General features: G+C 40.6%; 2 protein-coding genes across 2 annotated transcripts in view; one reads left to right on the forward strand and one right to left on the reverse strand.

Annotated features, from left to right (window-relative positions):
* LOC119017119 (E3 ubiquitin-protein ligase RNF19A-like) lies at positions 1-22,344 on the forward strand. The gene is made up of 10 exons (XM_037093566.1): positions 1-151; positions 10,734-11,576; positions 14,956-15,164; positions 15,974-16,118; positions 17,005-17,167; positions 17,317-17,431; positions 17,630-17,788; positions 18,677-18,896; positions 19,009-19,152; positions 19,321-22,344. Exons 2-10 carry the CDS (start codon positions 10,978-10,980, stop codon positions 20,117-20,119), a joined length of 2,553 nt encoding a protein of 850 aa, XP_036949461.1. The 5' UTR covers positions 1-151; positions 10,734-10,977; the 3' UTR covers positions 20,120-22,344.
* Positions 21,873-25,256, reverse strand: part of spag1a (sperm associated antigen 1a) — a 14,477-nt gene continuing 11,093 nt past the window's right edge. Inside the window, exon 9 of the mRNA XM_037093569.1 lies at positions 21,873-25,067. Within this exon, the coding sequence (XP_036949464.1) occupies positions 25,062-25,067 (6 nt within the window). The 3' untranslated portion in view covers positions 21,873-25,061. The remainder of the gene's footprint in view (positions 25,068-25,256) is intronic.

The following is a 25,256-nucleotide window of genomic DNA, read 5'->3' on the forward strand; positions in this document are numbered from 1 at the left end:
GGGCTTGACGACAGCATTCAGACTCACTCGGGGAATGCACCCTGGCGTCCCCCTGCGAAGTTTTCTTCAACATTTTCGTTAAACCACGGCTGACTGCGAAATGGACACCGCGGTATACACCTCGGTGGTGAAGTAAAGAGCAGACTTAACGGTGAGTGCGGACAAGAACGACGTTTTCAGGCAGAACTAGCTGACGTTTGGTTATCATAACACAGATAAGAGAACTTCCTCCTCTCCGAGCCTGGCGAGCAGCTAGCAGTTTTTAGCCTTGTTAGCTTGTACATTTTTCCTCCTTTAAACTCTTGACCGGCAGAAAGCCTCTGTTGGTACCAGATTAAGTTTATTGCCGTTACGTTTACTAATTTAGATGAACCCTATTGTCGATTAAATCGTCTAGCGAGTGAGACGAATCCCCGTAGCTCAGCTATTCGGCAACTCTTGGGGCGATTAAAGTTGGGCACTAGCTTCCTGCTAGCCCAATCTGATTTCGTTAGCTAGCAGGCTAACGCTGGTTAGCCAGGTGGATAGTGTAAACACAATTTGGTCTCTCCTGTTACGAGCGTCAGATGACACATACGGAGCTTGTTCACATGTCGTGTTAAATTATTATAGTGCCTCCACTACCTGAAAAACTACGTGGATTTGAGTGGTTTTCTGGATGCAAATAACACCTCTCTTAATACCCCCTTTTCAGTACTCTGTTTGAACCCTGTTTCGGGCGCTGGAAGACGTATTCACACTTGTGCTTGAGCCGAGAAGCAGATCTTCCTTACTGTACGTCACTGGAACAAATCCACACCGCTAAATTCTTGTTTACTCAGTTGGCTAGTTTCGTTTTCTGTCACTTCACAGTCGAGTCCTGCTTTATTACGTCAGGATAGTTATGTCATTTTTAAGGTTTAAAATCGTCATTGCATGTAATCATGACCCCACATCAAAATTCAAATATCCAACACATCTGTAATTTAAAGTCATCAAAGGTGACATACTTGGACACATTGCATTAGAAAAAACAAAGTTCTCTCTTCTATTATCAGGATATTGTAATTTCATGTATGAGCACCATCTAGCAAAAGGCTGCCATCCTTAAGATAACATCCACCTTAAATTGAAATCATTAACCCTTCTCCAATCTTGTTCATTAGCAGTAAAATAAACAAAATGATTACATTTTTTTACCCTTGTGCTTCCGAATATGCGCTCAGCTCCCACTTCAGCACACTGCTTTTAGTGTGAAGGTGGCACTCACCTACAAAGATGTCAGAAAAATAGAAATAAGTGTAACAAACAGAAGTAAGCACTGTATAAGAATACTGCTACTCTCTTAAAAACATGTATGTCTAAGCTGAAATCATGAATCCTTCAGACTTCAGGTTCCATTTGTTAGTTATATACTTGATACTTTAAGGCCTCTGCATTATTTAGATATATCTTATACTTGGGACTGGGTAATATATGGCTTTAAAATGATATTGTCGTATTTTTTGGCTGTGTTAACGAAGGTAATGCTAAGACTGGGTGACAAAATCAAACATCAGAATATTTACGACCGCATACTTGTGATATCTACTGTGGCAATATTCACGGCTGACTGTTGGTGCTCTCACAAAATATTATTGCAATGAGACTTTGGAATAATCCTTAGTTTTGTGAAAGTAATGACCAAGTAGGCGAAGGCAAGTGTTAGAACAAGTAGAACATTATAGTACATTAAGAAAATTACATCGCTTTACTGTAATGTAGCCTTTAAAACCAGGAACTTGGAACAGTTATTAAGCAATAGAAGAAAAAAAAAAAGCAGCATCCACAGAGCTCATTTCTGCACGTAACGAATACTTGTACTTTTAAACTTGTATGGTTGATAACATTTACACATCTTTTGCTTACAGAGTATTTTCAAGTGTTGTATTACTTGTTTTAATTAATCTTCCACCTTGTAACTAGACGTGTCACAGTTCAGTGAATGGAAATGCTGTCCTAAAGTGCATGTCACGTCAAAGCACTGTCAACAACATTTTGCTGAATAGATTAAAGGTCATTTGGGCTCAGCTCTTCCTTATTTACTGTGTCATTTAAATAGTATTCATGACAAATTAATCCAGTCCTCTGTGGAGCTTTATGTCAATGAGTCATAGGGCTTTATATGTTCATGATGGCCTGTTCCTGTTTAACTTTAATTTTATTATCAGGTTTGCTGATTGTTTGTAACATTTTCATTCTTTGTAACATCTCAAACATTGTATTGTTACGCAAATATTGACACGTTAGGTTATTTTTAAGCATTTTTGTTCGTTTTTTAAGGCCCACATTTTTTATCTTGCATAATGCAGTTTAAGTAAACCTGTGACGAACAAAGCAGTTCTTCTTTTTCTTGTCACACTTCATTGACACACAGGGCTTTCACCATCACCACCAGTTAGTGCAAAAATTCTCCAATATGAACAAATCAAAGGTTAACTAGCCTCAGTGTTTTTATAATTCAGTATAATATTTTAGTTTTGTTGTGTGTGACACTGCCAGTCAGACCCATGAGCTGTCGAGCAAGCATTTAGTTTGTTTTGGCAATAATGTCTCCATCCTACAAGCATGCACCCTTATTTCAACGTGTCCTTTAGCTTGATTAATGAGCTAGCAAATATTTGTGCATCAGGCACTAATCACGTTGCATTAGGCACTAATCACGTTAATATAATTAATCAATGTCATGTCGTGGCCTTTTAGTTTCAATTGGCCCCTATTTGTTTCTTTTGAGGGACCGTTATAGGAAGTATCATCACAGCATGTGGTCATCTTTATAATCCTGTATATCTCAGGGCAATCAAAAAAATAACTCATCATGTGGACACAGATTAGATAAACATAAAGACTGAAGTCTCCCAATGGCCACCATAAACTGGGAATCTAAATGCATCTGTTGATAATGAATACTTGCTCCATTTGGTGTTTTGAGACCTAGGTCTAGTCCTCTGCTTATTCCAGGATTGTTTCGGTTAACTTTGCAGTGTGAAAATGATGTTTGAAATTGTGTTTGTCTTACAGTACTTAAGTCTGTGAATAAGCACTGTCATAAAAACTTCTAGCTAAATACATTAAAAGGAATCAAATCAATGCATCTGTGGCTTTTATTAAACAGTGAGCCCCAGCACTGCTGGTAAATTGTGAAAAGCTCTTGGTGTCTGTTTCCTCCTTCATTGTAGCAAAGGGAACAGAGCTGTCTCACCCATCACACCACCCATCTGCTTCCCCACCCCTGCTGTTTGGGGTGAAAAGACTTCAGTAGAAAAGGCATACAGTGCAGAGACTGTCACAGTATGAAATGATTGGAGGATATATGATACAGACGGTTGAGGGAGTGGGTTTACCCAATATCACCATGTCTGTCCCTATGTCACATGCAGCAGTTTCAGTGTTAGATGGTGTTGAGTGATGGCTAAAACAGCCCGTAACCACTGGCATTGTGGGTAATTTCCTTCACTTTTTGTCTGTCCATTAATTAATGCCACACAGAGACTGTTGTTTTTTTTTTTTGGTTTTTTTTTAAGTGACACTTAGTACTTATTTAATGTAGAAAATGGCTCCTACACCACAATTACAATTTTAGTCACAGTAATGCAGACAGGGCAAAAAAACCCTTTCCAAATGTTTTATGAGAATTTTGAGGAAATTTAGTTGATTATGTGTTTGTGTGACCTTGAGGACACACAGTGTGTTTTATGAATTAACATCATATGTTAACCTAACCTTTTCTGTAGAAAAAAGCTACTGATTGTGGTGGTTATGGCCAATCGGTGCACATGCAGTTCCCATCTTAGAAATCAAGCTGTCAACTTATACAGTGGATGCATGGTGTGGCTCTTCTCCTTTATGGTCCCTGTCAGAACCCCACTGGGCTGTATAGATGTCTCTCTGTATTGTAGGCCGGTGGAATTTCTCCTCCTTTTTAGCTGGGGCAAACATGAGCCACCTTTATTGGCTGTCTCCATGGTGCTGAATGGACAAATGTAGAAGTAATGCATCCTAATGTTTAAGTTGCCTGTGTGATAAACACTTTCTTTAAACCATAGAGAATTTTGCATCGGAATTGCATCCCCAATTGCATCTTAAGTTTTGATGGAAAAAGGCTACATTAAAACTTAAGATGCAGCCTTATTGTCATGTACCAGATCCAGTGGAAAAGTACATTGGCCTGTTGGCTGTAAAGCAGACTGTTAAGTAAATAGTGCTGAAAGATCAGAGGCATTCACTCCCGTGCCTCCTGTCCACACCATGTGTTGAACGTCAGACATTATTCTTATACTTTGACTGGCAGATGATAGGCCAAATAAAGATTCATTAAGCTACTGGGTTATTCACGGTCCAGCTGACAGAAAGTTGGCTGACACCTGATGAATGGTGGGCAGTAACTTTTTTTCCATTGTTAATTTGCTTCTGATCACAGTTACAGTATAAAAAAAGCAGATTTTTTTTCCACTCAATGTGGTAGCTTTTCCATAGAATTTGTCATCTAGTTTCTGGGCTGTTCCTCCACCCAGAAACCATAATAACTGAATGCATTGTCATAATCAGGAAGTCTGTCCTCCAGCTGGAATGTCAACGGAAATTAGTGTACGTGATGAATGCTTTGAGTCACTTGTTTCCAGTGCTGATGGAAGCTGATCATTTTATGTAGGACTTTGTTTGAAGGCAGGCATAGGCTACTGAACTCACAAAAATCCCAGGAAGTTTACCTCTATGTCTAAATGTGCATTTTAGCATGAGCACATTATTCCCCTAAGAAATAAATGAAAATAGAGAAACGCTGCCAGTGTTAAAGAAAATGAGAATAAAACTCCTGGATCTGTCCATTTATCTGGATCCGCACCAACAGTGAACGGGTTCAGACACGGACACAGGTGAAAACATTGCAGTGGTAGTAATGTGTCAGATGATGTGCACGTCCAGAATTTGTTGCAACAGGCTTGTCAGAAAGTTTAGTAGTACGTTTAGAATAGTGCCAAAGTCCAGTTCACTGCGCAGAAACCTGCCAGTTATATATTTATCCAAATTACTGAATAGCAAAATGTAATGTATCCTTATCAAATATGTGTACATAACGCACCTCATGTTCGCCACTATATATCGTTATCATCACCAGTATGGCAGAAATTGAGAGAGAATATCGTTCTGACCAACAAATTTCTGCTTCCTCTTTTTGTGTGCTACAGAGTGAACCTAAAGTTTCCGACTGGTCGACTTAACCAAGCTTCTGCTTTACTGTTCAGTTTGGAAATAGAAGAAGTGCTGCAATGCAACATTAAAATTAATATTTAGTAAAAAGATGTTTCAAATGATTATCTAATTCTGCTCATAACATACGAATAGTCCAAAGCCTTACAAAACGTATTTATGAAACCGGGCTTGACATGCCAGTGTACAGGCATGGACCTGTAATATAAAGTGCTCCATTGCAGTTTGGTTGTGCACCTAATTGTCTCTTTGCAAAATTACAGGCAATGGAAACCTGGATTTATTTTGTTTATTGCAGTGCAAGAACCAATGTGTTATTGCTTCGTGGTCTGAAGAGCCATACTTGTTAAAACCATTACCACCACAGCCCCGAGTGACACATTTTGTTACTATTTTTTCCCATCCATCTTGACATATAAATTATACAGGACTCCTAGAAAACTCAGTATCCTTGCATTGACCTGTTCCTCTTGTAGAAAACACAGCTTTAAATTATATTACAATGGTATTTATGGTGTAGCATCAGCTGATGGAGACACTGATTTCTTTTAAGAGTTGACGGAAGCTTGAAACCATTTATTCTTCCGCAGTAGGCTTCCTGCCCCGGGGTTGTCTCAGGAACTGGGACACCATCCCAGTGTGTGAGCCGGGGTTGCATGTGATTACCCCTTGGCCAAAGAACTAGAATACATGCATGTGCATGCACTCAAACACACACACACACTGACCACAGTCTCATGGAAAGTCCCTCTCACACTCGGTACTGTGCCGAGGCAGGCTTTTCCAGTTTAATTACGCCTTGGGATTGTAATTTCACATCGCCTTGTGGGTTGCTTGAAATTGTTCCCTCGTCTTGTTAAAATTTCCTCTTGCTCTTGTGACTTGGCAAGTTGACCCAATACATCATCAGGCTTTGTTATGATGTGGAATCATAGTGTTAGTACATTGCTTTGGCCTGTACCAGATGGGCCTCAAGGTGGAAGTTCTCCTTATGGTCAGTAGATCATCAGAAAAGCATTTTCCTCTTTTGTTGCTTCATGACACAGTTCAGAATGAGGATACTCAAGTATGGCTGTGGAAATTTGCTGGCCAAAAGTAGTCAGTAGTTGCTTTAAGAGATGAAATGAAAATGATTTTCATTAATAATTAATAATAATTACTCCTTTGTCCAGCCAAAGGTCCAAAACTGAAAGATTGATCATAAATGAACATGTAAAGCATCAAATCCTGGAACCAGGGAATATGTGACTCATTTGCCTGAAAAATGACACATGATTAATCTTTCATCAAAGTGGTATGCAACAATTTACTGTCAGTCGTTGCAGTATTTAAATTTCCAAGTATGCTGACTTTACAAGCTAAATTGAAGCTTTTACAGTAATATACAAGGGCTGCAACATAAAGTGAATTCTCTACATGGCAAAGTGCACTAGCCAAATCGTAGAAGCTACAATATTTTTGTGACAAAACTGGATTATAATGGTGTACTGTGGTGCTGCAGAGATGCTTACAAATCTTGCTCTCTAGATAGAGGAAAACATGTTAATGAGAAGTGACACATTGTTATGACTTTAATAGTTTGGATCTAATTGATCTAATGATAATTGTCTTGCAAAATGTTTAGTCTTACGAAACATGAGTCATATTGCAATGGCAATATTTTGTACTGCTATATGATTTTTTTTTTTTATTTACCACATCCAGCTGCCCTGTAATTTACTCTGACCTGGTTTAAGGCTTCATTATTGTGCCATCTCTCCAGTCACCAGTCTGTCTTTGGGTCTGTGGCATAATTGCACTGAAAAAACTTTGCACTAAAAAAAACCATCAGATGTGTCTTCTCACGTCATCTCACATCATCTCGTGTCGCGTTACCCACTGGTGTTGTGTGTTAAATTTCAGATGTCATGTGCTGACTTTGGGTTTTAATTGCAACTCCTAAACTTTCAGCACCACCAATTAAAACACATTAGTCTTTACAACTTGGCTGCAGTGCTAATGACTTGATGAGATACAATTATGGTTTAGATGTTATTTAAGTCTCATTTATCTTTAGCGCACAGTTCAACATATAGGTTGACTTTACATTAAATGTGCTTGAACGTTGTAATCAGCTAAATATGGCTGCTTAGTCAAATCTAGTCCTCCACACCCATGTTGGTTTATGTCGTTTTTTCTTTGCAAAGTCCATTTCAAGAGATACGTTCAAACATACTGCTTGCTAGATAACCTCAGCGATACGTGTATGTATCGTACGAGTCTTACATTGATAACATAAGTGGGTCACCTTCGGAATTCATGACCAACGGACATAACTGATTCATTTCAAACAGTGCCAACTCTCCCAACTATTTCACTGCAATTGCAGTCTGTAAGTAGTGGCCACTTCTGCCTTTCTTCCACCTAAGATGTCATTTTGTCAGCACATCCAACCTGACATTCAAAATTCATTTTCCTTTTCTTGTGTCACGCTGTCTGCAATCCCAGTATGACCTTTTAAAAGAGGTAAAGGGACCAGATGATAACACTGCACATATTTTACAGCACTCCTATGATTGTAGTATGATCATGGTGTGTGGAGTAGACCTGATGTAAACTTATAAAAGATGAATAATTGTGGTTCATACTTGGTTTATTGCCAGTTAGCATTAGTCAGTTTTGAAAAGGTTTTGGCATTTGGCAGTTTAATATGCATTTTCCCAAATAAGACATTGTAAAAATGTCAGGTAGACTGGTTGAAAGCTCAGAGAAGACACGTCAAGGGAAAACTTCTGAAAAATGTGGCTTTGATCTTTTGTCTGAGTTGTTTGGAACTCATATTCTGAGATTGATTATGTTTGCACTACACAGCACAGGTTTGAGGTTGGGCACACATCCAGACCACCTTCAAAATATGACCCGAGTCAGTTTTTGGTGCAGTCAGACCTATTTTTAGAGTCTCTGAGTATTTCAGTGCTGGTTGTTAATGCAGAATTAATTAAACATATAATTTGGTCGAAGAGGAAGGAGAATCAGCACCCAAACATGTGCAGTTGGGGCACCAGAATCTGGCTTCTGGCTATGCAGCTAAAAGGCAGACTTTTAAAACTTTCCTATGACACTGAAGTAGCTGTAGTAAAACTTAACTGCTGCCTGCAGGTCATCATGAGGGGAGAAAAAAAATGCAGCCAGTCAGACTAAGGTTTCTAGGTTATGAGAGTGAATGTTTGTGCTTTGCGGGATCGTTGTCCCAGTGGAGATTTACAGTGGGCTTGTTAATTAGTCACCTTTTGGCTCCCGCAGGAATTTTCCTGAAATTAGCCCCTAATGACAAACACACACAAACAGAAGGGAATTGAGGAGCAGAGGGAAATCATTCCTTGTCCTCCAAGTTGCCTATTTGTAATGTGCTTCAGCACCATATATGCACCGTCTCACGGTAATGTAAAAATAAGTTAAGTTATTCAAGTAAGGGCTACACCATGAAGTTTAATCAATGCTATTTTTTTTTAGTCATCAAGTAGTTTGATTGATTTCATTGGTTTTATACCTTATTTTTCCTCACCCTAATATGACAGTAAGCTGAGTATCTTGGATTGTGGTTTCTTGGGAAACGAACAATAAGTGATACATAAATTAAAAGAAAATAATAATAAAAGTTTTAAACAGCAATAAAAACCAATCATTATCATCATAGTTGCAACCCTAGACAGAGGGCTCAGGTCTAAGAAAATGAAATGGGAGTCCCTTAAAACTTTCTTTTGTCCTAATTTCGAATCCACTGGCTAAAAACAAATCTATTTGTATGTAAGCTTATGAGAAAATGACATTACTTCCCTATTGATTTGTCACCTCAGTTTCAGTCTTGTAATTTAGTGAGTTATTGAGTTTTAATAGTCTCAAATGTTTCAAGTCTTCTTAAAAACAGTGTGATGTGTATTATCTTATTTAGTTTAAAATAAGACAGCATAGCAGAGGATGCTTGCGTGGCTAATCCAATCAGGATATCTTCCTGGACTCCACACTCTCATCATATGTGGTCACTTTTGGCTCCAAAAAAACACAAAATTCAATAATATTAAAAAAATGATTGTTTGCTAAGTCCACTATCTATTATATAGTCTACTGGAGCAACAGCATCACAGGCTGTACATCTTACAAACCGAGTCTCCAATAAATATCTCTTATCCAGGGCACAGAATGTCTTTGTTCTGATTGTGGTAACATAATGAAATAAACTAATTAACCAACATTGTAAATTTTCTCATGGTCAAGAGTAACACTCTATGGAAAGAAAAGTATTTTTTTAATAACAACATTGCGTTGCCTAACACTCTGGTGGATTGCGTTTTTAGTTTTTCAAATGAGCGCGAGTTAGACAGATTACAGGACAAACTTAATACACAGCGTTTCTTCACTTAAACTGAGAACAAACCTCATGGTTTTAAAGCAGTGTTGTCTTCTGATTTGGTTCTTGGTTATTGATTTTAAAGACCTGTTGTGGATTTTGGACTCATCTGCAGCAATATACTGGAGAGCTCACCTCGAAAAAATGTGCTCAACTTATCTTGTGGACTAGTTCTAAATTGACCAGTTAAAATTGTCATCTAGCCAGCATTGTTAATCTGGGTGTTTTGGTGATGCAGCACCAGTGTTGTTGTTTGGAGGTATACCCCTTGCTGTAATGCAAATAGTGATAAATTGGCACTGTTCTGCTCCTTACATTACTTGGTCTGTGAAAGAATCAGTTGAAGACAGAGACGTTTATCCAAAAAATGTCAACTTCGTTAGCTGGGTTTGGACCTGTCAACTGTGGAAGCTTGCATAGCACCACACCCACAATCTCTGCTGGATTGTTTGAGCACGAAATTTGCTTCACATTACTTGGAGATCTCGAATAGATCTTTTGTTTTGATGCATGCCAGCAGGACCGAATAATGAGAATCAAATGCTTGTCCTGTTGTTATTTCTGTGTAGCATCACCTTCAAACAGATTTCCTTCACATTTATGACAAATATACATGAACTGTGCTCTCACAAATGATGAGTTGTACTTTAGTTGTTCATATTGTTCAAAACAAGAGCATGTCAAAGCATTTGAAGCTAGGTGTGGCTGCTCAAGAGGCTCACTGACACAGCTGTGGCTGCATCTAGGATGGGAAAAACACTGGATTTTGTCTTGTTTTTGCCTGCACATGACTAATCCACACTCCTGGGAAATCCTGCAGTTATTTTACGTAAGCAGTCTGATTTACACAGATGACAAGCCTGAAAAATGCCTGAAGTCTGCCAAAAAACTCCTAATTATCAAAAGGATGGCCTGAAAGCAGAGACTAGTGAAAAGCCTCAGTTACTTTTTTTGATAGATTTTTTTATATTCACTTAATTGGCTGTTACTCACCCTGAGAATCACACCGCTACATTGCACTTTGAGATGCTTCTCTCTCTTCTGCATAACATTAAAAGTTAATTAATTCAGCTTTGGTTCTGTACCTGATTTTCTGTTTTTTTTTTCTTCTCCCTGTCAGGTCAGTGTTCTGCAATTGAACATCTACGTCTCATCACTGTGATTCAAACCAGGGCTGGATCTCATCATACTTCGAAATCTGCTACACCAGCTCCCAGCCGCTATGTCCTAGCTAACAGCAGCCTGGCCCCCCACCCCTGATCATCTTGTCCCTCTCTCTGTCCTCCTCCCTGTCCCTGTCCCTCATCTCCTCTCCTGATGTTGTGATTTTTGGTCGTAGCACCAGCGGCGTCCCTTCTGGCGTGATGAGCAGCCTGCATCATGGCAGCACAGGCTCAGAGCGAGACCTTCACTCTGCTGCCTCCTCTGTTAGCCTCCCCTCAGTTCGCAAGACCCCCAAGAAGCGCCGTCTGTCCCTCCATTCACTCTTCGGCCGACGACGCCGGCCTGAGCGCGACCCCAAGCGCAAGTCCAGGCCACTACAGGTTGCCTCTGGAGTGGATGGCATTGTCAGCACTGAAAATGTCCAGGCAGAGACTTTCCAGGATAAAACCTCTGCCCAGTCCACACTTGCAGCAGTGTCAACTTCATCAGTGTCGGGTTCTTCATCAGAGCTGCTGGAGTGCCCTCTGTGCCTACTGCGCCATGCACGGGACCGCTTCCCAGACATCATGACCTGCCACCACCGCTCCTGTGCAGACTGCCTGCGACAGTATCTGCGCATCGAGATTTCAGAGTCTCGAGTTAACATCTGCTGCCCCGAGTGCTCAGAGCGCTTCAACCCCCACGATATTCGGATGATCTTGGGGGACCGGGCCCTTATGGAGAAGTACGAGGAGTTCATGTTGAGGAGGTGGCTGGTGGCTGAGCCAGACTGCCGCTGGTGCCCTGCCCCCGACTGCGGGTAAGAACAAAAGATGATGGGATACACAAGGGATAAAATTGTCCACTTTAGATTTATGGCATCATAGCATACCCAGATCTACAGGATCTGATTAAGCCAGTTAGTCATACAAGTTTGGAGGATTCATTTTTCTTTCTACAGACTACAATTTATATTTAATATTTTCAAAATCTAATTTCAGTTACCTGAGATGCGTCTGATGATTCGTACATCTGATTCAACAAAAACACAAGTCCCAAAATAACATAGCAAGCAGCTCTATTGGGGAAACTTCAAGGCTGTACTCTGGCCTTTTTGAAGTTCACACCAGCCTCTGTATTGATGTCTCAGATAAAAATAACTTGTGGCAGTACGAGATAAATTTATTCTGTCAGCCTGATGAGTCATCTAAAATGTGAGTAGCAAGTGACGATGATGTTGTTGTGAGACTGTACCTGTCATTTTTCTGACCACATAATGGTCTGTAGAGGGACACAAATATGTACATCCCCAAATATAGGAGCATATTTAACAGCGAACCCCCTAAATGTTGTAAATGTACAGTTTTAGGTTTGTTTTTGTTGCCCTTCAACACATAAACGCAAAATCTTCTGATGGCTAATAAAAAATGCCAAAATAATGCAGAGACTGCAAGGCCAGAAATATTGTAGGAGCACTGCACAGAATAAAACAGCAAAACTCTGAAACAAAAAAAGGGGGGGAACATAACAAAGTAAAAAGAAGCCATGTTAAAAACATTTATATGACCAAAGTGAATAAAAACAAAATGTCTGGATCTTGAATTTTGAGTATTTAGCGATGTTAATTATAAGCTTGAAGTCAAGATTGAGCTCTGCAAACCTCAGCCTGTTCCTTCTGAAACTTCTTCGACGAACAAATTGTTTTTTTTCTGGTTTCCCTCTTTCACGAAGAGGTGACGGTGGAGGTGAGGGTCAGGTCAGGGTCTTGTATGTTTGGAGCTGGTAGGGATTCAACAGTTTGCTCACAGGGGCCCAACACGGAGGCTATCTAGGTCACCCTGGTTTACCTGTTCTTTACTGCACCTTTAGGCCACAACTGACTACAAACACAGCTTAATCAAACTGTTCATCTGCATATGCGGCAGGCTGTTTTAAATTTTAAATGTTTTTCAGAGCAGCTACTAACCCATATTCCCTGAAGCGTGTTAGCTTAGTTTGGAGTGATTGCTGTGTTCAGTAATGGCTTCACCCTCCGCTCTCTCTCCATCTCTAGGCTTTGTTGCAACAACACCGCAAGCCTCTCTGTTAGAATAATGGCTCTTTCATGAGCTTGTTGCTCTCATCGTCTAATCAGTTCGGCTCTGGCTCACTGTCATACTCCCCACTGGTTAATGCTGTCACCCTTGATTGTTCTATAATTACGCTCACTGCGTTCTTGGACCTTGTTGGTCAGCTCAGATGTTCATCAAAGTTAAGAAGCCTCTACGCTAACAATGACCGTGAAGAGATAAATATTTATTCTTATGCAGGGTAGTTTCTGTACTTTGCAGTGGTGTGGTGTAGAGTTCAGTACACAAGTTGTGTACTGTTTTTGTAATTTGTGCAAATTCAAAAAATATATATAATGGGACCACTAGTTATCAGCATGAAAACCAAAACTGAACAGGAATGCAGTTAGAGATTGTTTAGATACTGAAATGTACTGTATAGTAATAATACCATGGTCTGTTTGGAAGCTCCTCAATCCACTTTACGACTTTTACACCATTTGCCATCAGTTTGCCTCACTGAGGTGTTAGAGGAGACTGTTTGGAAACTGTCTAGACTGAATGCTCTGTAGGTATATGGTTCCCACAAACACTCCTACTCACTACTACCGCACAGTGTGTCAGTTTCTTGGGAAGCATCGTAAAATTATGTCATGACATCAGTTGCCGGGACATTTCTTCATCTGACACGATAGCCCTGAAAACCAGCGTCAGATGTTTACGGCCAATAAAAAAGGGATAAATACATATAATAAATACACAGATAGTTACATAAAACTCCTTTACAAGTTTGGGCATTAAAATAATTTAAAAGACATTATAAGAATATTTATGTGGTTTAGTTATTATTAGTGGTCTGTGTTTCTTAAAGGTAGTGCAAAATGCAAGGGCAAATTTTCATCACCAGAAGAAAATACTTGTTTGTTCATATTTTGTCAGAAATTAAGTGATGCTAGTCTAACTTATCTTCAACTTTATTCAATACTGTTGCTACTGTTGTTTCTCTGGTATCAGCTGATGTTTGCATGTCTATTGGACTTGGACCATGTCTTGGACTAAATGCTCATCTTATTTTGAACATGATCGTGTCTTAGTGAACAACTATGTATATCAGCCAGCAGCCGTGGTAATTACTGAGCTGTAATTGCCTTCAGGGAATATGTGCTGAACTAAATAAGCAGCTCTGTCTTGCTGCTGGCTTTTTCACAGAATTACATTAGTAATTACTAGAAAGCTGAGGGTTTCATGCAACCTGCAGTTCTAAATTGGATCACTTTCACTGGACTTTTAAGCTTCTGAACACAGTAATATCCAGTTTAAAATCTGCACAACATGTAACAGCTTTAGAGTGTGTGTTTTTCCTTATCATTGGTTTCTAATTTCCATGATAACCTACTACAGGAAGCAAGCTGAATCAATGGAGCTATCCCAGGGTTTAACTGAGGTTCTCATACACATACTACTTCATTAATAGGCCAGGTGCTCTGCTCTCTTCTACAGTAGCTTCCTCTTAATAAAAAAAAAAATTATTAATGTCTCATCCTGTCTACGCCAGATGGACACAAGAAGGTTTGTAAGTCAACAAACAGTCGGAAACAGTTGCTACAATTGATTTGATTATTCTCCACAGATAACAAAGACATTTAATTGAGGCAGTAATTGTGTTTGGGTATAAATCACTGCTGCACCAATGGATTTTTATAACAAACAGTTTGTCAAGTTGTGTTAGTTGTTGGACTTTGGTCATGCCATGTGCTTTTCAATAATCGCTCTCTAATTGACCATTGTAATGATTGATGAAGGGGATACCATGGTGACATGCAACCATGCAGAACTGATTGAGCCAGCACTGACTCATTGCAGCAGAGCTCATTGGGGAAATCACAAAAAGTCAGTTAATTTCCTGTAGTTATGAAACATTTCTCAAAGTGATGTAAATATCTGCAGTATATATTGTGAAAGTGTACTGGTATTTTGTGTTTAAACACACAAGATGTAGTTCCTGTGGTTTTAAACTCTTGCTCTACACCTCTACACTGGCATCCCTGCTGACCCCTAGTGTTGTGTGGAACGACTACATCCAAGCATTCCTACCGGCATATATTAACCAGCATGTTGGCTGATTTCTTCTTCTCTCTCTGTCTCAATCAGATACGCTGTCATTGCGTTTGGTTGTGCCAGCTGCCCAAAGATCACCTGTGGGCGTGAGGGCTGCGGGACAGAGTTCTGCTACCACTGCAAACAGCTGTGGCATCCCAACCAGACATGTGACACAGCACGGCAACAAAGGGCCCAAACCTTCAGGCTGAGGAGTTTCAGGTCCTCCTCTCTCAGCTACAGCCAAGAGAGTGGAGCTGCAGGTAAAAAAAAATAATACACACACCTCAGGCTGCACACTATTAATCATTTTGGCATTGACATTGCAACTTGCGCATGTGCAATAGTCACATCGCAGGAAGTGCAATGTCATGCCAGGCAGAAGTAAAGGTGCATGACATTGTAAAGGTGTCTATGCCAAGAATGTGGCTCAGCTAGTCTGCAGGCCACATTTTTGGGCATTGTCATAGAGCAAATCATCAAACATCCACCCCTGGAAAGATACAGACCCACCTTGAACTATCTGCAAATTAATTCTATACCCTCAGTGTCCACTACAGTTAGACACGATTCAAACTGAAATTGATACTTAACTAATAACAACTACTACTACTACTACTACTACTACCAATATAATACTAAATATTTGTCTTGCGGGTGCTGGGAGGTTAATGAGGTAACATTCAAATGAGTTGCAAAGGTTTTAACTCATCAGTTAACCCTCAATGTGTTCATAATCCTAATCAATTTTAACTAGCACCGGGACAAGGAGCTGCTGATAACAGTAATATACCAACTCAAAGGCAAAGTAGAACTATTGAAGCCATCTACTGAAGCTTTATTTTTTTCATATTGCAATGTATATCACCAGAAAGAAAGACTGCAATGTCTGTCACTTTGTCAAATTTTTCCAACATTGTGCAGCCCTGCACACACCTGTACCTTCAGCACACACATCACATTTTTTTTTAAAATCCCATGCTTGAAGCGTCCAGTGTATTTGATGAATGTTTTCTGTGTTTATTGTATAATATGAATTCACGTTTGCTTTCCTTTAATCAACCACCACCAGGTGATGACATCAAGCCTTGCCCTCGCTGCGCTGCCTACATCATCAAGATGAATGATGGAAGCTGTAATCACATGACCTGTGCTGTCTGTGGCTGCGAGTTCTGCTGGCTCTGCATGAAGGAGATCTCTGACCTGCACTATTTAAGGTGAGACAGAAAAGAAATCCCAGCTCATCTGCACTGAGTAGTTACTATTATTGTGTGTCTTTCCTGTTTTTTTAAGATTTTCAGCTAGCAGTGTAAAGAGACAGGAAACATGTGGAGAGAGCAGGGTTTGACATGCAAGAAAGGTCTCTGGCCAGAACTGGACCATTACTGTAAACAGTGGATTGAATTTCAGTTTTGTTTAAAGGCCCCCTTTAGTCAGTGTTTTTTCCTGTCTAACGGTCGATGTTCTTTCCCAAGCAGGGAAAAGGGCCGTAGATAATAGCCAGCTTGAATTTAGTGACTTTGAGCAGAAAATTAACACCGGAGGGTGTGAAGTTCATTCTTGAGTTAAAAATAGTTTGACAAAATAACCTTACCTCCTTTTTCCATGCTGTCAACCTTTTTTTAAATTTTGTTTTTGAAGGGTGTTGTGATGAGAGGAAGAAACAGAATATAAATCAAAATATGCGTCTCTGTGAGTATTCATTGTTGAATAAAGATGCGAGACAGGACAGCTCCCTCAAAAGTGAAGCCAAAACTTATGATTGCCCCCTGGTGGCTGGCTGCAGTGCATAAACCCATCCCCCTCCATGATACTGATGGGCCAAACTAAAAACTCAAAGGACACATCAAATAAATATTTCTCAAAGATGATGTCTCTTTTTTTGGTCATTGTTGTCATGTTGATTCATGTTCTAGTGATCATTTTAACAGGATTAAAGATTGGTTTGAATTTAGTTATTTGACGCTACAAAAGAGGGTTAGGCAGCCGGGCCCTGCTCACAACTGAGTTTTAGGTGTATGGACGAGACTTCAACACCTAGGTATCACAGCTGTATTAATAAAGAAATTTAATTAATTTCACCTCTCCCTCCAATCTTTACAGTCCATCAGGCTGCACCTTCTGGGGGAAGAAGCCCTGGAGCAGAAAGAAGAAGATCCTCTGGCAGCTCGGCACGCTGGTGGGCGCACCCGTTGGCATCGCCCTCATAGCTGGCATTGCCATCCCAGCAATGATCATTGGCATCCCAGTCTATGTTGGCAGAAAGGTGAGAGCTTATGGCAGACAGCTGAGGAATGATCTGAAACAATAGCGGTCTAAACCAACAGTTTAGATAGAAGGCATAGAGGAGAGAGACAGAAAACAAAAGACAGCTAGATTTTTCAAAAAGTGATTAATTGTTATCCTCCTCCTCAGATCCATAATCGCTATGAGGGCAAAGACATCTCTAAACACAAGAGGAACTTGGTGATAGCTGGTGGTGTGACGCTGTCTGTGATTGTGTCACCTGTAGTTGCAGCAGTCACTGTCGGTAAGAAAGGGTTTTCTTTTCTCCCTGCGCTTCCTCTCCTTCACTATCTGTTTCTCCATAACATATCCATTATTTAAAAGGGTTTAAATTCATCAGGGGTTTAAATTTGCCCAAAACATTTGTCACATGCCATACTTTCTGATTTGCATTAAAGCAGTGGATATGTTTGGAAATGTGTATTTCCTTTGTGTCGCGAAGGTATCGGAGTCCCCATTATGCTTGCTTACGTCTATGGAGTTGTCCCCATCTCACTGTGCCGGAGCGGCGGCTGTGGTGTGTCTGCTGGCAACGGCAAAGGGGTGCGGATCGAGTTTGACGACGAAAATGACAACATTGGAAGTGGAGCAGCAGCTACAGGTGAGCATCTCTGAAAAAAAGATGAACAGGACTGGAAGGCAACACCACTGATTTCTTATAGGAATACCAGGGATGTTTATTGTCACCAACGGGTATTTGTCTTGCTGTTAGTGGAAACATAAAATAAAAAATAGAATAAGTAGTTAAAAATATTCTGAAGTAATTTATTTTTGTCAGAATTAAAAATGCACTCTCCTGTCATACAGTGACTGTAGATTGGCTTATGTGTTGTTATTAGTGGCACATGATTCACAGCACCTGAATATTTGGAGAATACTAGCAGGTTTTTCTAGCAACCACGAAATGAGCGGTGTTGTAGCTGTGTGTTCTGCCACACTTGTGTTCACCCACCTCTTGTTTGGCTTGCAGAAGTACAACTACACCTGTCAGCGCCTTTGTGTCTACATATAGATTATTTATAGCCTGTGAAGTGCCAAAACAGATGAGTGTTTGAGGTGTGTGACGGTGTGAAATGACTGCCGCGGTGTCTGTGGTTTTTCCTGTCAACGTGTTTGTCAGTGACGGCTGATTGAGTTCGAGCTCATTGTGCTTTCTTCCGAGAAGGTGTTTAGGGAGACTGATTGTATTTCTCTCAGCTTCTGTCATCATTTTAAATCCTAATGACAGCAGGGACTTTGACCTTTTTCAGGAATATAAAGTGTGAGACTTGATGACACATATTCACACATAAGAATTCATCAATTTTCTTTATTCCAGGATGAATTAAGAGCCTATTAAAGACAGTTTGGACATGGATATAACTTTTGAAAGACACAGACCTCACTTTCTGTTTTGGTTGATTTCCTCCACAGAAATTATGTGCCAGACTCTTCCTTATCTTCTGATTATTGATAAAATGACGCATCCTGTTCCTACTTTTCTCCTCAGACACAACCTCAGTGGCGGAGACTCGGCTCAATAATCCCAGCCTTGGAGATGGAGCGAGTGTCGGCGGCCTGACTGGCCTGAGCCTCAGTGTCAGCGGGAGCCACATGGAGCGCTGCGGCATGAGCTCCGCTCAGCGGGATAACATGAGCGACAACGCCAGCACCACTGCCCTCGCTGGGACCAGCATCACCGGCAGCCTCTCTGGCAGCTGCTACAACAGGTAACAGACTGAACCCGGATATCTCTTCAATCTTTATTATTGTTTTCTTGAGAAAAAACTAACTCATCAAGACTTGAATTTTTCTATCTTTTGTGTCATTCATTCTTTCCAGGATGGAGGTGCAGGCTGATGTACAGAAGGAGCGCTGCAGTCTGAGTGGAGAGTCAGCCACCGTCAGTCTCGGGACAATCAGTGACAACGCAAGCACAAAAGCCATGGCAGGATCCATCCTCAATGCCTACATGCCTCTGGAAAGGTCAGTAGTCAGAGTGTACTCGTGTTACCTGTTGCAGTAGCACATTTGTGAAAAAAATTTAATTTTTAAAAAAATCCCTGTCCTAGTTTTTGTAGTATGTTATTTTTTTCTGGACACCCTATGGTCACATTTTGGAAAGAAGGTCATTAGAGTGATTTTATTTTGCAGGGACAATAGTCTGGAAGTTCAGGCAGACGTGGAGTCCAAACCGGAGAAGGTGAGGCACTGCAGCGCCAGCAGCAGCCTGGATGAAGCCAGCTGCAGCAGTAGCACCGCTGGCCTAAAAGGTGCCAGCGGAGGCACGTGCTCATGCAGCGCTGCAAGCTGCTGTGCGCAGCACGACAACCACTGCTGCCCATCATCGCCCTGGTCAAAGGAACCTTCCACTTCAGGGGGCAAGAAAAGCAAAGGAAAGCTTTGGAAAAGAGCCAGCAGCTGCAGCAAAGGAGAAACTAAAATAAACGAGACACGGGGAGATATGGATGCTCAGCTCCTGGAGCAGCGCAGCACCAACTCCTCCGAGTTTGACTCTCCGTCTCTGAGCGGAAGCCTGCCCTCAGTGGCCGACTCACACTGCAGCCACCTCTCATCAGAGCTCAGCTGCTCAGATCCTGAAACCTCAAGACCAGCTCATCAACCCTGCTGCGCCCCAATGGACCATCACCCAGCTACCGCCTTCAACGATGTCACCATCTCACCCATGCCTGAGGTCGAGCACGACCGCCTGGAGCACTATCCACCTCAGAGTAGCCACGCAGCCTTCACCCACCGCCTGCTATCATCATCTCCACCTGCGTCACCAAAGGAGGGAAGCAGCGGGACGTTTCTGTACATCAGCGAGGAGGGCGCAGGCGGCGGCGCAGACACAGAGCCTGAGAAAGATCAGAAAGTAAAAGAGAGCACCAAAAACACTGCCGCACAGCCTGTAAGCCCAACAAGGAAGCGCTGCATACAGACGGACATCTAAAGGAAGCCTCCTCCTCTTTGGGTGCTGCTAGCTCAGTTAGCCTTATCACCTAATTTCACTCTTGAGTGCATCTGGGGAAACCAGTGGTCAAGTTTAAGTCTAATTATATTTTTATCTGCTGTGAAGGCAGGAATATGATGTGAATGTCAGTCTATACAGTTACAAAGAAGGTAGAAGTTGGAAAGAGATGTTGTGACTTAAGCGAACAAGAGCACAGTAAAGTCAGAGCAGACGAGTTGCTTTTGTCGTTCAGCGACAGAACAAGCAGATGCGTGTGAACCAGATGTTTTGGCTAGGTCGAGTTGAATGTATGAAGACAGGTGTAAAGTGTGTTATCAGGGTGGCGTGATACTACAGAAGGCCCATCCAGCTGTTATGATGATCTGCAAAGTCCCTGAATGATTTTCCAAATGCAAGCTCACAAAAAAAAGCAGAACTGATAAAAGCTGGATAGGAAAAAGAAAAATATACATTCAATAGGAACCTGAGCTGCTATTTTAAACCCTGAACTTATCTTTCAGTGTGGCATCTGCAAAAATCTGGATGCCTAGCATGAATCAGGGATGGATACATCATCACTGTGGTCCACCGCTGTGCCACCAGGTCATTCTGTGACTTCTTAAAGCAGCATGAGAAACACCACAGCTAAAGGATTGTTGAACCTCAGAGGGACCAGTCCATACAGTAGCAAATTCTATTTTTCCATAATCACCTATACAAAAAAAAAATATTATTGTTGCTTTTTGTTTAAAATGTGACTCCTGTTTTTTTTTTTTTTGTGCTTTGTCTTTGCTTATTTTTTATTTTCCATTTTGGGAAAGTTGGTTTTAATGTTGAAGCCCTTTGTTGGGTCCAAACCTTTTAGTATAATTCGGGTGAAGATGACTCAAACTGTAGCCTTTTAAAGTATTGTGGATTTAAGACAGTTGCCAACTTGCATTAATCCACCTTCACAAAGCCCCGTTGTGCACTGCTTAAAAATAGCTTTTGTTTGTGGTTGCTCCTGTGCAAATGTAACCCAAGTTTTCACAGCAGTTTTTAGTCTATCACAGAATTATGAAAGGTATTTTAGCGAAAGGGAGAAAAGCAGACATGGTCAATTTCTTAGTTCGAAACTGTAGCATTTCTTACAATTTATGGGGCTTATCAGCAACTAAAACTGGAGAGTAAGAGAACCAGTGTATTTGCAATAAGAGGCTCTGATCTACTTGTGCAATGAGAATATACTCGTGTATTTCATTCTGATTTATTATTCAGTAGTGAATTTATAAAGATAAAAGGTATCCAAATCAAAATATAATTTTTGATTTTTTCCTTTGGGTGTATTTTAGCTACGAAGTGTTTTTAATTTGTTCTCTTAAATCCTCGCAAATGATTAATGCAAATAATTTTCTATTTGTTGGACCCACAGTGCCTTTTGGAGGAGGAAATCCTTTGTACAGTGTTTTTATTTGTATTTCCTCATTCTGTACGTCCTGAGTGAGTTTATTACGTTTGCCTCGAAACGCTTGAAATCTGATGCTAAATCTTCACCTTCCCCTCAGCGCTAATGCTAGCCGTCACACTAGCTTGTTCAGCCGACCAAAGACTGCTCTCAGGCTGCTTGACAGAACCGCTAATAATGTTTATGATACCCAAAAGATTTCATTTTAGAAATCAACTTGTAATACCCAAGGTCAGAAAAGTGACCTCCCCGGATTAGAAAACAACATTGGATTTAAACAAGGTCTTTAAATATCAAGACCAAAATGGCTTTTTTTTTTAGGAAGAATATTTTAAAAATGTTCCCCCGACAGTAGCCAAAGTCAGCTCACCCGTGTTGTTGGTCAGCTCTGTTTGGCTATAAAACCCCGTCCATCCAAACCTATCAGCATTTTGAGCGTCAGATGTTCGTGTTCGGCAGCTGTTGTAAATTTTCAGCCTGACCACAGATTACTCTGCTGGAACGTCTACCAGACGAGCTCAGCGTGATACGTCTGGGAGCAGAGAGTTGGCGGTGTTGACTAAAAAGAGTTAAAGAGCTGCAGGATATTCCCACCCTGTTTATGTTCCTTCTGTTAAATTCCTGTAAGTTTTATATTCTTATTTGAAGACTAGTGCCAGGTCTATTTTCTAACTTGGTCAAAAGAAGCTTATGCGATTTGAAAAAGTATATATTCCCTAATTATTTGCTTTATAATGTGCATGTAAATGCATATCCTTAAACAATAAAAATCTCAATAAAGCTTTGTTGTCTGTATATTTTGACATGAAAGTGGTGGTTTTCTTTCAGTGCTGTCACTCACACCTTCACTGAGCTTTAACAGGTAAAGTTGTAAAGTTTATTAGAACATGCAGCGACTGATTTAAATCTATTTTGCCGCAGTGTTTCTCATTAATTCCCTCTTACTAAAAAGCAGCTCTATCTTTAGAATCGAATATATAAAGTCGTGGAGACACAGGCTCATTAAAGCATCCACATAGCACTTTATTATTTACATTAGCATTCAAACTATTTACATACAGTACATGCTCATTACATTCCATGAAGCAACACTGGAAGCCTCGTATCGAGTGTTTTCATTTATTTGAGATTTTGTACGCTTTTATTTAAACAATACAAGCAGGGGAAATAAAGGTTGAAATGTAAAATAAGATTGAACAGTAGTACGAAAGTAAACACATGAATACCCCAAAGTATGAAACGAAAGTTGTGGCACATTGTGCTATACAGAGATTCACATTTTTGTGTGTTACAGTGCTGAAATGGGATTTATTTTTTATTTTTAAAGCGATTCAATAAAAGTCCCTGCACAGCCACACAGGTGTTTTCAATTACTTTGGTTAACTCGTAGTGCCAAAAGTGAAAAAAAATAATAATAACAACACGGGGCGGGTGAGTCAGGTAGCTGTCTGTACACATCCACTCAGACCTGAGGGGTGTTCTAATTAGGCCAATTAAGAGGAAACAGCTGTTGATGTGGGACAACGATCTGGATATACACTTAAAAATCTCATGTAGCGGTTAATCATAACAAGTCTGAGGCTGAGTAGACAGACGAGGAAAAAAGCTAGTTGACCTCAGCTGAAAATCTTGACTTCTAATATTCTGTCAAATGAGTTGAGGGAGTTTGTTCAACCTTTTATGATGTCTTTTACTGTGAGATTGAATGGGGAAAAGCAACGTATATGAAGTTTAGTCAGAGTTATTTTAGTTTAGACTGAATCATGAGACGCTTAAAAGTCGGGGGATGTTTTTGTAAAGCGGAAGATCACCGCCCGCTGCATCCTGAATCATTTTCGTCGAAGGCCTTCAACAAGTTGAGAAGCACAACATGTAGCTGGACTGCTTTGGGTCACATCGTCCATCACCCTCAGCCCAGCTTTTCTCGTTTACCACCAAGTATATTTGACATTTTTTGAACAGAGGCTGTGAAGGATTCTGTGAGTAGTAGGGATGCGCTGATTTGGACATTGAAGGCCAATACCGATGCTTAAACTACAACTTTGACACCGATGCCAATGTTGTTTTTTTGTTCTAAATGTTCTCAATTTTTCACCAGGAAAACAGAAAAATCATCAATCAAAGAAATAAAATAAAAAAAAACTGTCATTTGGTCCTTTGTTACACTATTTTTGAAAGTGCACAAATACGATTAAACAAATTTATGAAACTCTTTCATAAAGCCTCACATGAAACATTTAAATTAACTGCTTCAAAAGCATTTGTAGCCAACTATTAAACTACCCACTCAATGATGAGAAGCGAGCCAGTAGCTCATGAACGTGACACAACAGATAAACTGGTAACGGTGAACATCATCCTGTTTGCTGCCAGCAAAGTTAATGTCAGACAGTATGGATGTCGGGGCGACAAATCAGGGCATCCCTAATGAACAGAGCCAATAAGTGTCTTCCTGTCTTGTTCCTTGCAACTGGAAGGGCTCCCAGTTGTAGAAAAAAAAAAACTCATCAAGGATGCATGAATAAATAAAAGAAATCATAATATTTTGATAAGAGACTTAGATACTTTACACCTGTTCAGACACAAAAGGCACACACACAGTCATCTTGGTTACATTCAAGACTGAACCTGAGGCCTACGACAAGTCTTACAGTACGTGATGACACAACCTGGAACACTAACGCCAGTAGCTGGATGCGTACGTGACAATTTGCTGACCTACAACACTGAGCTCAGGAACAGAACTCCGTTAAATCACTATTTTACCATCTAAACTATTTGTTTAGTCACAACAGCTCACTGTAGATGCAGAAATATTATATTGTAAGTTGTTGGCTTATCATTTATGGAAGCAGCTGTGATGATAAAACATGTAAACAATGAGAAACTTGCAGGAAAAGATGAAATGGATGATGAACCTATGGACCTTTTTTTTTTTTTAATTTCCTTCCTCTACATACAGTCCAGTCGAGCTGCATCTGTCTGCCTCAGTTGTTTTGTCATGAGCTCAGTGAACTGTTTTGTAACCAAACACAGCCTCTTAAACACAAGTCAAACTAAAGCTTTGAATCTTGGCGTATTTCATCCAAACTGGTAGAAATCTCAATAAGGCACGCATGACACACTCTTACCGCCCTTGTGTTCCTCCACCTTTACAACAGCGCTCTCTATATACAGTACATTACATCGTAATGTGAATGATTTATAGTGCAAGCAGGTCAGGAGTGCATTGACATTAGCCTTTTTGAATGAAGCTGCCCGTTATGGAAGGGGAGTCAGGGAGTTATGGTGCCATTTGCACACGATGCGGATGGTGCGGAGCTGAAAGAGAGCCGGTCGTCCGAGGGGCCCGGGCCCAGGAGTCGTGTCCGTTTGTACAAGTCTTTCTTACTACAGTCGACGGCTTTAAAAAGTCCTCGTCCTCCATCGCTGCAACAGAGCAGCGTGTGTCCCCACCAGATTCATTCCTCTGTCTCCGCAGTGCTCCACAAGCAAACATCAAACCTGGAGGAAGTTAGCACAAGTCAGCCTCCTGGTGGTGCTTTTCTTAACAAGTCCACACATTAAAGTAACTCTCAGCCCGAAACACAATACGGTATGTTTCCTGCAACTTGCGGCTTTTAAAACTGCACATGTTCAATGATGATTTTTAATAACTAATTGTTAATGTCGTTTTTTTTCCTTACTCGTATT

The sequence above is a fragment of the Acanthopagrus latus genome, chromosome 3, assembly GCF_904848185.1.
Source record: "Acanthopagrus latus isolate v.2019 chromosome 3, fAcaLat1.1, whole genome shotgun sequence".
In the NCBI taxonomy this organism is placed as follows: Eukaryota; Metazoa; Chordata; class Actinopteri; order Spariformes; family Sparidae; genus Acanthopagrus; species Acanthopagrus latus.